Here is a 14,627-nt window from a genome sequence, read left to right as displayed (position 1 = left end):
TTGCTGCATGGGGATTAGAAGGGTCACCGAACAATCCTAGCTCTGCCTTGTGTGAGCTGTGTGACTTTAGGCAAGTAGCAACCTCTCTGTGGCTCATAAGCTTATAGGGGCTTAGAGCACGTTGGTGTCTGCTGCCGGGCGAGGCAGCCCTTGGCGTTGATGGCTCTATCGCGGTTGCGCCAGAAGCAGAACAGCTCTGGGATTCTGAGACTCAGGCCCAGGTCCCTCAAATATTTAATGTCTGGTCTTTGCTCTTGTGCTTTATTACTTTAAATAACAGCAACGCGTAACTCCTGTCCTTCCCCGCCACCAAAGCCTCTGAGCTTATATCACTCTGCACTGTTTAATGTCTCTCTCTGTTCTGCTGAATTAGCCTGTCCCCTTAGCCATCAGACACCTGTGTGCCCAGATGAGCCAGCTGCCCCTTCTCCGACTCTCAGGAAGACCTCGCCATCTTCCTGGCTGGTGATAAGTGGGCTGTGGAAAGCCAGGGTAATGGAGGGGGGGCCCATAGTCTGTGCCTCAAGGGTGCTCACTTTCAGGCCAGCCAAGTAACCCAGGAGTCCAGAGCAGCCTAAAACATGGAGGGGGCCTGGGGGTCTCCCTGGCAGTCAGTCTCCCTGGGGGTCTCCCTGGAGCAAGGAGACGGAAGCCTCAGATTGGGGCTTAGTAAAAGGCTTTTTGATAAAACTGTGATGGCGGTGGAGGGAACGTGAATTCTGAGTCAGACAGACTTGGGTTCAAATCCTTGTTCTGCTGCCTCCCAGCTATGTGATCTTGGGTAGGTTATTTTACCCCTTTGAGCCTCAGTTTTCTCGTCTGTGTAGTGGGCATGCTAACCTCTCTGGGGCCATAGTGAGAAATCGATGACAGAGAATGAATGAAAACCATTGAGTTCTAACTGAATGCTAGTTTCTTTCCCCCAAGCACTTCATGCCATCTACGCTGAGTGGACGGAGCTGTAGGGGAGAGAGGATATGAAGAGGGCCTGCGGGCTCTGGAGACAGAGACAGTTCCTTTATCCGGACAAGGGTGTTCTGATGAACGTGAGGGCGTCGGCCAGTGCAGGGCAGGTTTGGAGAGAGGAGGCCGCCGCACATCTCACTGCGGCGTACGTGGGGCCCAGGACCACAAAATAACCCCCAAACAAAGTTGGCTGCCCTGAGGTCAGACCAAGCTCAGGACCCCAGGGCATGAGAGGGAAGGAGCCTGACTGAAGGCAGGAGAGCGGGGAGGGGAAACCTAAGACAAATGAGATTATTCCCAGGAATCAAGGCACTTAACTGGCCTGTCTGATCCCAGAGGGGAAACAAATGAGATTGCAGGCTCCAAGGCCAGCCCAGGCTCTACGGGGCTCATCTCAGGGGAGAGGGGGAAGGCAGCAGCCCCTGGGTCCGGCAGAGACCAAGGCCGGAGCAGCTAGGTCCCTCCGGACCACGGGTTGGGGGTGAGGGGGTTTCCTCCCTGAAGGGGGTGGGGCTTGTGCAGGAGGCCCAGGGCCATGGGGCGGGGCGAGTGGTTATTCTCAGAAAGATCTGGGAACAAGCCACGGCCTGTAATCTGGGGTTGGGGGCCTACCATCTGCTACTCCTTGCTCAGCCACTCACCCATACACAGCTCTGTCAAGCAGCTGTCTCCCAGCCAGGACCCCTGCCCCTCTCTCTGTAAAATGAGAAGGGGCTTTTTTTTGGTTCTCATTGCGCTGTAATTAGTCCTTGTTTCTGAGCTCACCTGTAGACTCTAAGTCTGATTCTCTCCCTCCTAACTGCCCTGAGCCTGATAAGAGCAGACTGCTAGATCCTTGGCCCCTGGTTGGGAAGGGACAGTAGATCACGGCTGATGTGAAGTCCTTTTAGGTCACAGATTGCAAAAGGTTTGCTCTCACATGCCTTTGAGGATTGATTAGTAGTGGCTGTATGGAACCCAGTGTTGTGAAGGATTCTGAAGTTGAATATAGACTCAACAGGAAAGGGAGCTGTGATTTATTAGTAATGTTTGCTTGAGTAAGGGAACGAATGGACCAGCTCCTCGGTCCCAAGAGATGAGTGATAGTTAATCACGGAGGGGTGGGAAGATTTGCCAAGCGTGTCCAGAACGTCAGCCTCTACCTTCAAGGGGTGATGCCCGCTCCCTGCTGTGCAGAGGTACAGACAACAAATCAGGGAGATATTTATGACAGAGGTAGCATTTGAGGCATGTATTTAAGGGTGACCAGGATTTGAGAGGCAGTGAGAGGAGGAAGGGACTTGCAGGCTGCAGGAGCAGCAGCAGCACAGGTATAGGAACAGGCGAGGCCCCAGTACGATTGAGGGATGACAGCAGGGCTTTGGGCTGAGCCCAGAGGGTGTGGTGGAAAGGTGACCGTGACGGGCCAGGGGGTTAAGGACAGGTTGGGAGGAGCATTGGCCATTCAGTAAGGGATTTTGTTTTAATTCTGTGTGAACTGTGGGAGGTGTCTAAGTAGGGTGTGGCACGATCAAAGGTTTGCCTTAAGAAGACGATACTGTAAGGAGGAAGCACGGTCTACTCTCCTTACCCTTGATTCATTCTGTAGCACCCTCCCTGGGTTTGGGGAACATAGCTTCCATCCTTCCCCGATCTAAAACATAAAAATGAGATAAAAGGCCGTGCAGCCTGCCGCTGCCTTTCCTGAGTTTCCGGCCCACCGCTGGTCTAGGAGGTAAAGACTCTCAGCTCCCCAGGAGTGCATGACATGCCAATCCCAGGCCTCACCCATCAGGGAAAATAACAATAATAACAGTAACAGCCATCTCAGCAATCAGCATGGGCCCAGCAAGGCTGCACAGGAAGCTAGGATTGTCCACCCCTTGCCTGGAAGACGGGTGTGGCCTGCTGCTGAGGAGCTGAGGCCATTGTGGTGGATGTGTCACCAGCCCTGTGCCTCCCAGGGAGGGGCATTCGAAACCTGCTGAGCAGATCCCCACTCCCACCGGGGCCCCTGGCCTCCAGGACAGGGTTCACTGCCCGAGGATGGGGTACTTGGGCCCTAGGATAGGGTACACTGCCAGGGATGGGGTACATGGCCCCCAAGATGGGGTACACTGCCCAGAATGGGGTACTCGACCCCATGATGGAGTACATGGCCCCAGGATGGGGTACCTAGCTGCCAGGAAAGAGTACTTGGCCCCAAGAATAATGTGCATTGCCCCGGATGACCCCCAGGGTAGAGGTCATGGCCTTGGGATGGGGTACAGGGCTGTTCCTGAGAGAAGGGACCACGAGCCAGTGCCCCAGTATGATTCCACCTGCATCCATACCCAGGTGCTTCTGGTCTGAACATTGGTAGGTTTTGATTACCTGTGCTTTTTCCTGTCCATAGTGTACATAATTAAGAGTTAACTTGCTATGCTCTCTCCTCTTGTCGTGGCTCAGAGATCTTCATGACTTTGGGGGGGGCTATCTTCTCCCGACAACCCTAGGCAGTTGGCAGCATTCATTTATTTACCCAACGACTATTTACTGAGTGCCTCCAGGATGCCAGCCCATGTTAGGCTTAGGGATACATCAGGGAACACGACAGGCCAGGCTGCTGCCCCCGTGGAGCTAACACGAGTGTGTTTGTGTGGCAGATAGGGGGTTGGGGCAGGCAGTCAGCAATTCAAGTGAGTAAACGAGATCATTTCAGAGGAGGGAGGGGCTGGGAAGGCAGTGACTTGGGGTGTGAGGACACAGTGACGAGACATCTCTTTAGACAGACTCTACCTGTATGATGGAGTATTTGAGGAAAGTCTCTCCGAGAAGGTAGCTCATGGCCTGAGAGGTGAATAATGAGTAGCATGTAGTGACCTAGGGCTGGAATATTCCTGGCAGAAGACACAACCAGGGCAAAGGCGCTGAGGCAGCCACAGAGTGTTCAGGATCAGAAAGAAGACCATGGCAGAGGGGGGTGAGCCCGGGGACCCCTTTGTGAGACGCAGTGGGAGGCTTCTCTCAGGTCAGGTCACTGGGGCCTTAGATGTGATCTGGTTTAAGTTTTGTTTTTTAAATCTTTAAATTGTGGTAAAATACACATAACCTAAAATTTACCATCTTAACCATTTTTAAGTATAGAGAGTGTTAAGTACATTCACACTCTTGTGCAGCCAATACCCGGAACGCTTTTCATCCTGTAGAGCTAATACTGGACCCATTAAACAACAACTCCCAGCCCTCCCTCTCCACAGCCCCTGGCAGCCTCCCTTCTACATTCTGTCTCTATGAATTTGACCCCTCTAGGGACATCACGTAAGTGAAATAATACCAGTGTTTGTCTTTCTGTAACTGGCTTATCAGCATACACTTAGCACAGTGTCCTCAGGTTTCATCCATGTTGTAGCATGTGTCAGAATTTCCTTCCTTTTTAAGGCTAAATAATTTCCATTGGCTGTAGATGCCACATTCTTGTTTATTCATTTTTCCATCAATGGACACTTGAGTTGCTTCCACCTTTTGGCCATTGTGACTAATGCTGCTATGAACATAGGTGTACAGTGATTTAAGTTCTTTAAAGTTCCACTTCCCACCCATGAGGTCAGGCTGGGCCCTGAGCTGGGTTGGGTTGGCACAGGGTGGAGGGGCCAGCCTCTCTGGGTTACCCGTCCGCTGTGGGTGGGGGAGGCCAAGAGCAGAGAGTCCTCCGGCAGCACTAACTGAGCTGAGAGCCCTACGACCGAGCCTTTAAATCATCCTGGGTCCAGAGGAGCTTTTCTCTGCATCTAAAATGTGAGCCGTAAGCCAGGCTGACTTACAGGCAGTACCCACTGGTCCAGTTTGTTTATGGCCAGCATCCTTTCTGATTGGTTGGTGCCTGTACTGTGGCCACTGTTAACTATTTGAATATCACCCTGCTATAAACCAGTCTCAGGCTGTGTGTCAGAGTCTCTTGCGGGGAGAATGGGAGCTGCTGTTTAAACGTTTAAACTCTGGGGTGCCCCCCAGCCGATCGAGGCAGCAGGGCTTGGGAATCTGTATTATAACAAGCACACTGGGTGATTCTGATGCCATAGTCTTAGGAGGTCTTACGAAGCAGAAGCAGGCCTCGTGATGAAGATTCAAGTGCAAATTGTGTATGGGGAGGAGATTCCAGGAAACACAGGTCGGAGACTGAGGACATGAGACTGGGAAAGAAAGGAAGCCATAAAGATGCTTCATTAACCAAGTCACCTCAGTGGGCAAGTGGAGATGAGTCCCATAGGGGGCCTCCAAGAGCCAGTGTGGAACGTGGCCTGTGAGTTACCCCCCCTGAGAGGTGAGGGAGCTGGGGCATTTATCTACCAACTCTTTATCTGCCGTCTTCCATCTCTCATTCATTGAGTGCTGCTACCAGGGGCATTAGTTCCCCGGCACTATTGGCGTGTCCTGTGTATGGGTAGAGCAGTCTCTGATGGCCAGAGCCCTTCAGGCCTGGCAGCTGGAGGTCGGGCTGGTGTGTGTGACAATGGTATGTGCTAAGGCATAGCAGGCAGGGTACCATAGCATCAGCTACGGAGGGCTGCCGAGCTCCCATCTCTCTACCATACAGGGAGCGCTCAGCCCTGTGAAACATTGATTATCCTTCTTACCACTGAAAAGAACTCCAGGCCTCATTCACTGTTGGCAGAAATTTAAATGGTGTGATTACTATGAAAAACAATTTGGTGGTTCCTCATAAAGTTTAGCAAACATAGAGTTTCTGTATGACCCAGCAATTCCACTCCTAGGTATATACGCCCCCTCCCCCAAATTGAAAACAGGTGTTCAAACAAAAACTTGTCCACAGGTATTCATAGCATCATTATTCACAATAGCCAAAAGGGGGAAACAACCCAAATGTCCATCAGCTGATGATATGGGTAAATAAAATATAGCATACCCATACAATGGAATACTACTCAGTCATAAAAAGGAATTAAACACTAATACATGTTACAAGTGGATGATCCTTGAAAACATTATGCTGAGTAAAAAAAAAAAGCTAGCACTTATCATATGATTCTATTTATATGAAATGTCCAGAACAGGCAAATTTGTAGAGATAGACAGTGGATTAGCAGCTGCCAGGGGCTGAGGAAAGAGGGAATGGGGAGGAATGCTCATGGGTGTGGGTTTCCTTCTGGGGTGATGAAAGTGTTCTGGAAACAGATAGTGGTGACGCTTACAACACACTGTGAATGCACCACATGCCACTGAATTGATGAAAATGATACCTTTTACGTTATATATATTTTCCCACAATTAAAAAAAATTAAAAAGAGCTCTAGGTATTGCACAGCCTGAGTTGCAGGGTATACCGTTTCCCAGGTGGGAAACAAACCCAGAGTGTGGTGTGTGTACCCCAGGATCCCACAGCCGGGTTGGTTCTCCTGAGGGGCTGCTTCTGGGGACACTGGGCAGAGGTTGGGCCCCACAGCTTGGCTTCATTCCTGTCTGAATGGTGCACACAGAGGTTGCTTGAAGCCTCCCTGACGGGGAAATGAGCTGCTTGTCCTTGGAGAAGCCAAAGCCAGGCCCAGCTTCTACAGCGGACAGTTGAGCGGGGCGGGGGGGGGGAGGGGGTATGTGCCCAGTGGGAAAATTGCGGGGCGTCTTGTCTTAAATATAAGATTAAATTGGCACCTTTAATTAGTACACTTAGAAAAGGTCACTAGCAATTACCTGGGACACAAAGAAGGCATGAGCAGGCAAGAGCCCGTGAGGAAGCTGAAAAGGACCATTTTGAGCAGCACATAATTGAGGGGAAAATGGATAAAAGTCCAGGAAATTACAGGGTGGGTGACAGCAGCTGATGGCCCCATCCCTGTCCTGCCCAGCACTCCCCTTCTTGGGAGAGCCTGAACATCGAGCCTGAGAGAGCCATTTGGGATACTGGACCAAGTTGTATGACCTTGGCTGGAGGGTCGGTGTGGCCCTTCCGGAATCCCATCGGCCAGCTGGGAGCTTGGCCCCATATTCTCCACCTGGGCTGGGCCCTGAAGGAGGTTGGCAGGTGAGGTTTCCGGTCCAAGGGGCCGCCGTGGACTCATTGCTCTACTGGGGACAAGCAGGGCCCCCACGGGCCTCAGTTTCCTCATGTGCAATCTCCCCAAGCCTTGGGAGGTAGCTCAGTGTTCCTCAGACTTTGCCACTAAAGCACCCCTGAGGGTATCAGAAAGGAGCTGTGTGTCCCCGACAGTCAGGGGGAGGCTGGAAATTCTTCCACAGTTTTAGGTTGTGTCTTTAAAAATGAATTGAGGGCTTCCCTGGTGGCGCAGTGGTTGAGAGTCCGCCTGCCGATGCAGGAGACACGGGTTCGTGCCCCAGTCCGGGAAGATCCCACATGCCGCGGAGCGGCTGGGCCCGTGAGCCATGGCCGCTAGGCCTGCGCGTCCGGAGCCTGTGCTCCGCAACGGGAGAGGCCACAACAGTAAGAGGCCCGCGTACTGCAAAAAAATAAATAAATAAATAAAAGAAAAGCTCATCGACATTCTCTTCTAGATAAAATTCCCAGAGTTTAGAATCCTTCCTTCCTTAGCTATTAATAGACCATCAGAGCTATTCAGTAAATATGAGAGTGAGTATGTGGGAAAGAAAGAGTGTCTGTCTCATTTTATAGGGTAAATTGAGGCTTTAAAAGAAGTGATTTGCCAAAGGCCATGGTTCTAACCTAACTACTCCTTGAGAATCAGATGGAGACCATAGACCCTCTCTGCAGAAAATGACACACTGTACACTCAGAACATTTTGCACAGTTCCTGGCAGTTTAAGGACCTCTTGAAGCTAAGGTGACCGACTGATCCGGTTGTCTGGGATGTCCTGCTTTTAGCACATATCCTGGGAAATGCCTCAGTCCTAGACAAACCAGGATGGTTTATCGCCCTACCTGAAGCCTACCTTGTGAGGGATGCTGTGAACCCCAGGAGAAGATGACCTACTCTAGGACTTCTTAGGCAGGGCTGTAGGCCAGGCATCCTGATGCCCAGGGTGGTCTCTGGCCAGGGCTTTGTTTCTTGGTGAAGGCAATACCATAGTCCTCTGATGGAGGACAGGAGCTAGACTTCGTCACCCAGCTCTAGACTGGAGTTCCTGAGGGTGCTCCAAATCTTCCTAACGTCTGTGTACCCTAGTGGTTACCATAAGGCCAGCACCTAATCACTGTTGAATGAAGGCCAGGTTTTGTAAAATTTTCTGAATTAGAAAATATTGCTTTGTACTTTTCCTTTTCTATTGTGAGATTTCAATATATTGAATGTACCACAGTTTTGTTTGTTGTTTTTAAATCTATCTGCCTAAAAAAAAAAAATCTATCTGACTGTTCATGGACACTTTTTTTTTTTTTTTGGTTTCCAGTTTTAGGCTATTATGAATAAAGCTTCCATGAACATTATTGTACCAGGAAAAAAAAAAAAAGAAAATATTGATTCCATTTGCAAAAGACAGAAATCCAACTCAACTTACTTAGGCAAAACCAAAAAAAAAAAAGAAAAAAAAAGGGGGGGTGATTTATTAGCTCATACAGCTGAGCAGTCCAGAGGATGGCGCTAATTGCTAATTTCAGGTATCGTTGGCTGCAGACCCTCAAACTGTCAGGAATCTCTCTCCATGTACCATCTGGCTCTGTTTTCCTCCTTGTTGGCCTCAACCTCAGGCAGGCTCTTCCTCTGGTGCCAAAGATGGCTGCCAGCAGGACCAATTTAGCAACCCCAGTGGAAGGAGAACGACTCTTTCCCAGTTCCAGCAGACTTCCAGCAGAAGTCCCGGGGTTGGCTTTGATTGGCTAATTTGGGTCACATGCTCATCCCTGAACCAATCACTGTGACCAGGGAGATGGAGTGCTCTGAGTGGCTAGGGCTAAGTACTGTGCCCATCTTGGAATGTAAGAATTGAAGGGTTGGGAGCTTGCACTCATCTGAGCCACTTGGAGGACTCCTCTAAATTAAGAAAAGAGGACAGGCAGAAGTCACAGAACGTGGTGAATGACAGTTCCCTATTACACACTGTGACAAGTGACCAGGATGGAGGCAGGGAGCCTGGAACAGAGCCAGAGATGCACAGGGGTCTGCGGTAGTCAGTGACCTGCTGGTGGTCTGTTGGGCGGCTGCTGCCCACAGGGACTCAGCCACCTGAGTAAGGTGCTCAAGAATGGATTAACCTCCCGTCTTTGCCCTCTGCTCTCTCCTGCGGGTACTTCAGGTTCCTCTGTGACCCAGTTGCTGGCCCGAGACATGGACAACGACCCCCTGGTGTTCGGCGTGGTTGGGGAGGAGGCCTCCCGCATCTTTGCCGTGGAGCCTGACACGGGCGTGGTGTGGCTCCGGCAGCCGCTGGACAGAGAGGTATGACCTGCCGTGACCTTTTCCCCTGGCCTTCCCTAGGGAGGCAGAAGCACACATTGGGGGGGGATGGCTCGTCGTCTTCTGACCCTGAAGCAGCATCTTCCTGCCGGAATGGTGTCCCTCTTCCAAGGCCAGTGCTGATGTCTGGACTTGGGGTTAGAATAGGGTGGTTTGGGGTGTCTCCAAGTAAGGGGCGACACTGGATAGGCAAAAGGGACAGTGACCTCGGGTTCATCCCCTGTAGAACAGCGGCTCCCCAGAGTGTGCACATCTACACCCCCCAACAGATGTTCCCCCAAAGGACGTTTTCCCGAGACACAGGTAGCCCTTAGCACGTTAAGGGAAGAGTTTGAACAAAACCCCAACCCCTGCTTTCTCCTCACTTTGAAGTGGCCCCAGAGGTGACTTGCTCACGATCACACAGCCATTTAGAGACAGAGCCCAGATTAGAGCGAGACTCCTGACTCCTAATCTACGGCTCCTGTATGGGAAGGGTCCATATTCTGAACCTACTTCCCCAACCCAGAAGGCACTGCTTATTCCTTAGGGAAGCCTTCAGTTATCCAGTCCCAGACCAGCTCCTGGGGCAATGCTGGCGGGCCTCCGGCACCAAGTAGGGCTCCGGACGCAGGGCCTCAGCTCCCCTCTCTAACTCTGACCTCCTCCCTCCCTCCGTTTTCTTTCAGACCAAGTCGGAGTTCACGGTGGAGTTCTCTGTCAGCGACCACCAGGGGGTGAGTGTCCCTTAAGGCCCCTGCTTCCCCGGGAGGCGGGGTTCCTGAGCCTTGGGTGGAAAGAGGCTGGAGGCTGATGCTAGCTCCCCACTCTTGTCTTGCCAGGTGATCACGCGGAAGGTGAACATCCAGGTCGGGGACGTGAATGACAACGCACCCACGTTTCATAATCAGCCCTACAGTGTCCGCATCCCTGAGGTAGGGGCCCCCAGGGTCACACTTGAGGGACATTGCGGGCCTGCTGCTCTGGGGCCACCGGCGAGGAGGCTGATGCCGGAGAAAGGGCATTTCCAGCTCCTCTCCTGCCCACACCTCAGCCCAGCACCAGCTCTGGTCAGGTTGGTGACTGAGCCAGCGCCTCTGAGGGGGCCTGTCTGCTGGCTGCGGGAGCCTTGTGCCTGAGAGAGGGCCTGCCTTGGATGAGCCCTCCCAACTCCAGCCAGAATCAGGGACGGGACAGAGGTTGGGAGGGGCAGGTTGCACGTTTTTTCCATTTACAGCCAGTGCGGGCCTTGGGCAGGTACGTTGGCAGGCCTAACCCCAGGCCTCCCAGCTTTGGCTAGAGCAGGTCCCCCAGGATGCAAAGTGCATGCAGTACCTGGGAGGGGCTTTCTTTCTTGAACCCTGCGCTGTCTTGCTGGCCTTCGGCTGCTTTGGGTTGTCTGCGTAACTCAGTGTATTTGCGTGAGTGCGTGTGGGTAAAACCACGCCATTGCTCGTAACTGAGAAGTGCACATCATTGCATTACAAACAGTTCGTTAATAAGCTGGCTGCTGGCTCCCGATGGCCCCAGCGTTCTCATTGCTTACTGTCCCTCTCCCCGGTGGCCGATGGCAGTCTTCTGGCCTGACAGCGATTCAAAGACCTTGAAGGTGGAGGGTAAAGAGCTTCTAACTGGGTGTCCCTCAGGCCTGCCCTCGGGGCTCTGGGTTGGGTGGCAGCAGTAAATGTTTGGGATGGGAATGATGGGAGATGGAATCCACTGGGGAGAGGCAGCCTGGCACCATGGCATTGGAGTGCTAGCCCCTTTATGTTATAGGTCATTGGATCAGGAAACTGAAAGAGGTTTAGAAAATATCTTTTCAGTTTATAGATGAGAAAAGTGAGGCTCAGTGTGGGAGAGTGACTTGCCCAAGGTCACACAGCTTTGACTTTGAGCCTCCTGACTCCCAGGGCAGCTTCAGATTCCTCAGGGATGAGGAAACCTGATCTCATGCCTCTAAGTTCCGGTTGCTGGCCCTCCTTACTCAGCTGTGAGCCAAGGGTCCTGTGCTTGTGCCAGACAGAGTGAAGTAGGACAGATGTGCAGGTGGGACACACCAGAGGTACTCATGCCCTTCCCCTCATGGGGTGGGACCTAAGGAGAGAGAGCCTGCAGTCCCAAGCATGGGGACACGGTGCCCTGAGCTGTGGCCGGTGTGCCCAGGACTGCAGCTTGGCTCCGGGCCCCGGCTCATTTGGAAGTCTCTCTAATTTAATGGTCTCTACGTGCCAGCCTGCACTCTAGTCCCGGGCTCAGAAACCAAGGGCACAGCTCGGAGTTAATGAGCCTTGCACCCATTGCTCAGCTGCCATCCTGGCAGGCATGGCTGCCCTCTGCCTTCCCTCACGGGGGGCAGCAGACAGCAGCAATAGCAAGGGGATGAGGGGTCACATCCCTGCTTCCCAGCCCTTGGGCCAGGGCCAGCCTTTTCCTCTCTCCCTTGCCAGGAGAAGATGTGACCTCCAATACCACCCTGTTGGAATCCCCCAGGATTCTCCAAAGGCAAAGCCTCCAAGGAGAGAGCCTCTTCAGTCATTCACTTATTTAACAAATATTTATTGAGCGTCTGCTGTGGGCTTGGTGCTGTGCCAGGCTCTCACTGCACAGAGACCTGGGAGGCCAGAGGAATATATAATGAGGGGAGCCAGAACCAGAGGCCAGAGACCCCAGGCCTAGCCCCTGCTCTGCTCCCAGATTGCTGGGTCCATTTGGGCATGTCACTTAACCTCTCTGGGCCATGGTGCTCCTTATCTAATAAAAGCAGAGGACAGGTGGGATAAAATGGCCTGCCTCCTGCCCATCTGATGCGGAGAGGGTAGGCCAAGAGGGGCCGGCTGGAAGGACACACAGTCCTTGGAAGAAGGCCTGTGTGGTTTACTCGCTTGCATGTAAACCTCCCTATCAGGTCACTTAGGTGGCCTGATACTCGATGCCCTGCTCAGGGCTGCTCCGTGTGGCCAGCGGGGATGTGGTGTCAGCTGGATGGAGGCCTGGCCCCTCCTGACCCGAGGTGGCTTGGCACTGACCAGCCCTGGCCTGGGGTGGACACCTGAGCTAGAGCTTAGCTGCCTGGCTCAAGCCCCAGCTGGAGTACCAGGGAAGAGTCTGCTGGTCCTGGCCCAGAATTCAGGCAGGGGTCTCCTGCTTACATTGAAGTCACCCTGGAAACCCCAGGCCCTTGCCCTTGAGAAGCCCGATTCAGTGAAAGAGGCCCTATGGATGTGAATAGGATGAGAATGCAAACCAGAGAGACAGGGGTCACTGCAGACCCTGTGAGGCATCAGTCTTGAGGGGGTGCCAGAGTGATCAGAGAAATCTCAACAGGCTTCCAGGAGGAGGTGGGTTTCCAGGAGAAGCTCGCCAAGGTGAGCAGCAGAGCTCCTGTGTTGTATGGTGGGAAGAGGGAGACTGGAGGTCACGACATCTGGGTTCTAGTCCTGATTGTGCCAGCAACTGGCTGGGTGAGACTTCAGACCTGTCACTGCCCCTCTGCTGCCTTCAACTCCAACAGCTGTTAAACTGGGGAGTTGGGCCAGGCCCCTTCCAGGACTGACATGCCGTGATCTGAGGAGGCATCCCAGCAGGAGTGGCTCCTTTCTTATCCTCCAGTGCTTCATTATTCCTTGAGGGCTGACAAAGACCTGCAGTGGCTGCCTCCATGCACTCAGCTCCTCTTTTGGTCATCCTAGCCACCTGCACACCATCCCTAACCTTCCCAACTTCCACTCCCCCCAGCCCTAGGGGCCCTGATAATGTTTGGGTCTGTTGTGTCCAAAACCCAGGGATAGGCGTGGGGAACAAGTTACAGGGAGGTAAATCTAGGTCTACATATGGAAGAACTTTCTAATGAGACCCACCCCACAATCTACTCCCCTGTCCTGCTGAGGATGTACTGAGCTCGCCATCCCTGAAGGTATACAAGCAGAAGCAGGAGAACCCCGTGTCTCAGAAGCCATCTAGTACTGAGTGCCGGGGAGGTGATGAATCAGAGGCTCCCAAACATACCCCATCAGAATTTCCTGGGGGACTGTTGGGAGGCATATTCCCGGGCCCCTGCAATTCTTTTAATTAATTAATTAATTTATTTGGCTGCGTTGGGTCTTCGTTGCTGCGTGCAGGCTTTCTCTAGATGCGGCGAGTGGGGGCTACTCTTAGTTGCGGTGCCCGGGCTTCTCATTGTGGTGGCTTCTCTTGTTGCGGAGCACGGGCTCTAGGCACACGGGCTCAGTAGTTGTGGCTCACGGGCTCTAGAGCGCAGGCTCAGTAGTTGTGGTTCACGGCTTAGTTGCTCCGCGGCATGTAGGATCTTCCTGGAGCAGGACTCAAACCCGTGTCCCCTGCATTGGCAGGCGGATTCTTAACCACTGCGCCACCAGGGAAGTCCGCCCCTGCAATTCTGAATCAGTAGTTGGGGAACAGTTGGCCCAGGAAGCTGCATTTTTAACTCCATGGCGACAGCAAGCCCTGGAGGATAATATCTGTGGCCCTCCCCATCAGAGGGTTTCTGAGAGGTGCTGGGGTAGCCCATCTCTGAGGGGAACTTTCAGCCTGTCAACAACTGCCTAGAGACATCACCCATGGGGACCCACGTCCTCAGGCCTGGAATAGGAGCAGATGGGAGGCGGGTCAAGACCAGGCACTGCCCCTTTCCTGGGAGAAGCTCACCCGCCCCTTGCCCACCCAGCCCTGCCCCCTCTCCCTCTGAAAGCCCCTGCCTAAGCCGGACAGGTGTGTTTGGGTTTGTTTGTTCTTGGTGCCCCTCCTGCCCACCCCTCTCCCCTCACTAAGCTGTTCTACATGTAATTATCCATTTTATCAGGGTGAAAGGCCCTGCAATTCACTTGTCGAAGCCCTAACGAGGCAGAGGCAGCGTGGATGCTTTCAAGTCTGTAAAGAAAAGGGAAATCCTGCTAGAATTGGCAACTTAATTCACCAAGCCAGCCTTGACAGACCTCATTAAGCCCCTGTGTATTCATTTCAGGCTAATGGCTGTCATGCTGACTGCTGTTTGATTTGCTGTAATAGACTTTTACGGCATTCCAATTTGCTCAGACGTGTTTGCCTGTGTCTGTGCCCAGCGACGCTGCTCCAGCACCTCTGTTAGGGGTGCGTGCCCACCTCGCTGACCTTCAGCGTCCCTCCAGCTGTGCCCGGGGGAGGTGACCCTCGGGCCTGGGTGTTTGGGCAGGAGGATGGCGTGAGGTTAGAAGTCAGATGGTGCCAGGTGGCTCCTCGGGTCAAGGAGGGCCTCTGAAGTGTCAGGGATGGCCACGTCACTGAAGTTCTGAGAAGTTCAGCCTCCTTAGCTGGGCAGTGGAGGCTTTTATCCATCTGGCCTCA

General features: G+C 52.9%; 1 protein-coding gene across 1 annotated transcript in view; it reads left to right on the top strand.

Moving 5' to 3' along the window:
• Positions 1 to 14,627, top strand: part of CDH23 (cadherin related 23) — a 393,201-nt gene that overhangs the window by 55,246 nt on the left and 323,328 nt on the right. The window contains exons 3-5 of the mRNA XM_067710644.1: positions 9,148 to 9,290; positions 9,977 to 10,024; positions 10,130 to 10,222. Coding sequence (XP_067566745.1) covers positions 9,148 to 9,290; positions 9,977 to 10,024; positions 10,130 to 10,222 — 284 coding nt within the window. The remainder of the gene's footprint in view (positions 1 to 9,147; positions 9,291 to 9,976; positions 10,025 to 10,129; positions 10,223 to 14,627) is intronic.

The sequence above is a fragment of the Pseudorca crassidens genome, chromosome 16 (genome assembly GCF_039906515.1).
Source record: "Pseudorca crassidens isolate mPseCra1 chromosome 16, mPseCra1.hap1, whole genome shotgun sequence".
NCBI lineage: Eukaryota > Metazoa > Chordata > Mammalia > Artiodactyla > Delphinidae > Pseudorca > Pseudorca crassidens.
Note: the sequence above shows the minus strand (reverse complement) of the source record. Positions and strands in the feature narration are given on the sequence as shown.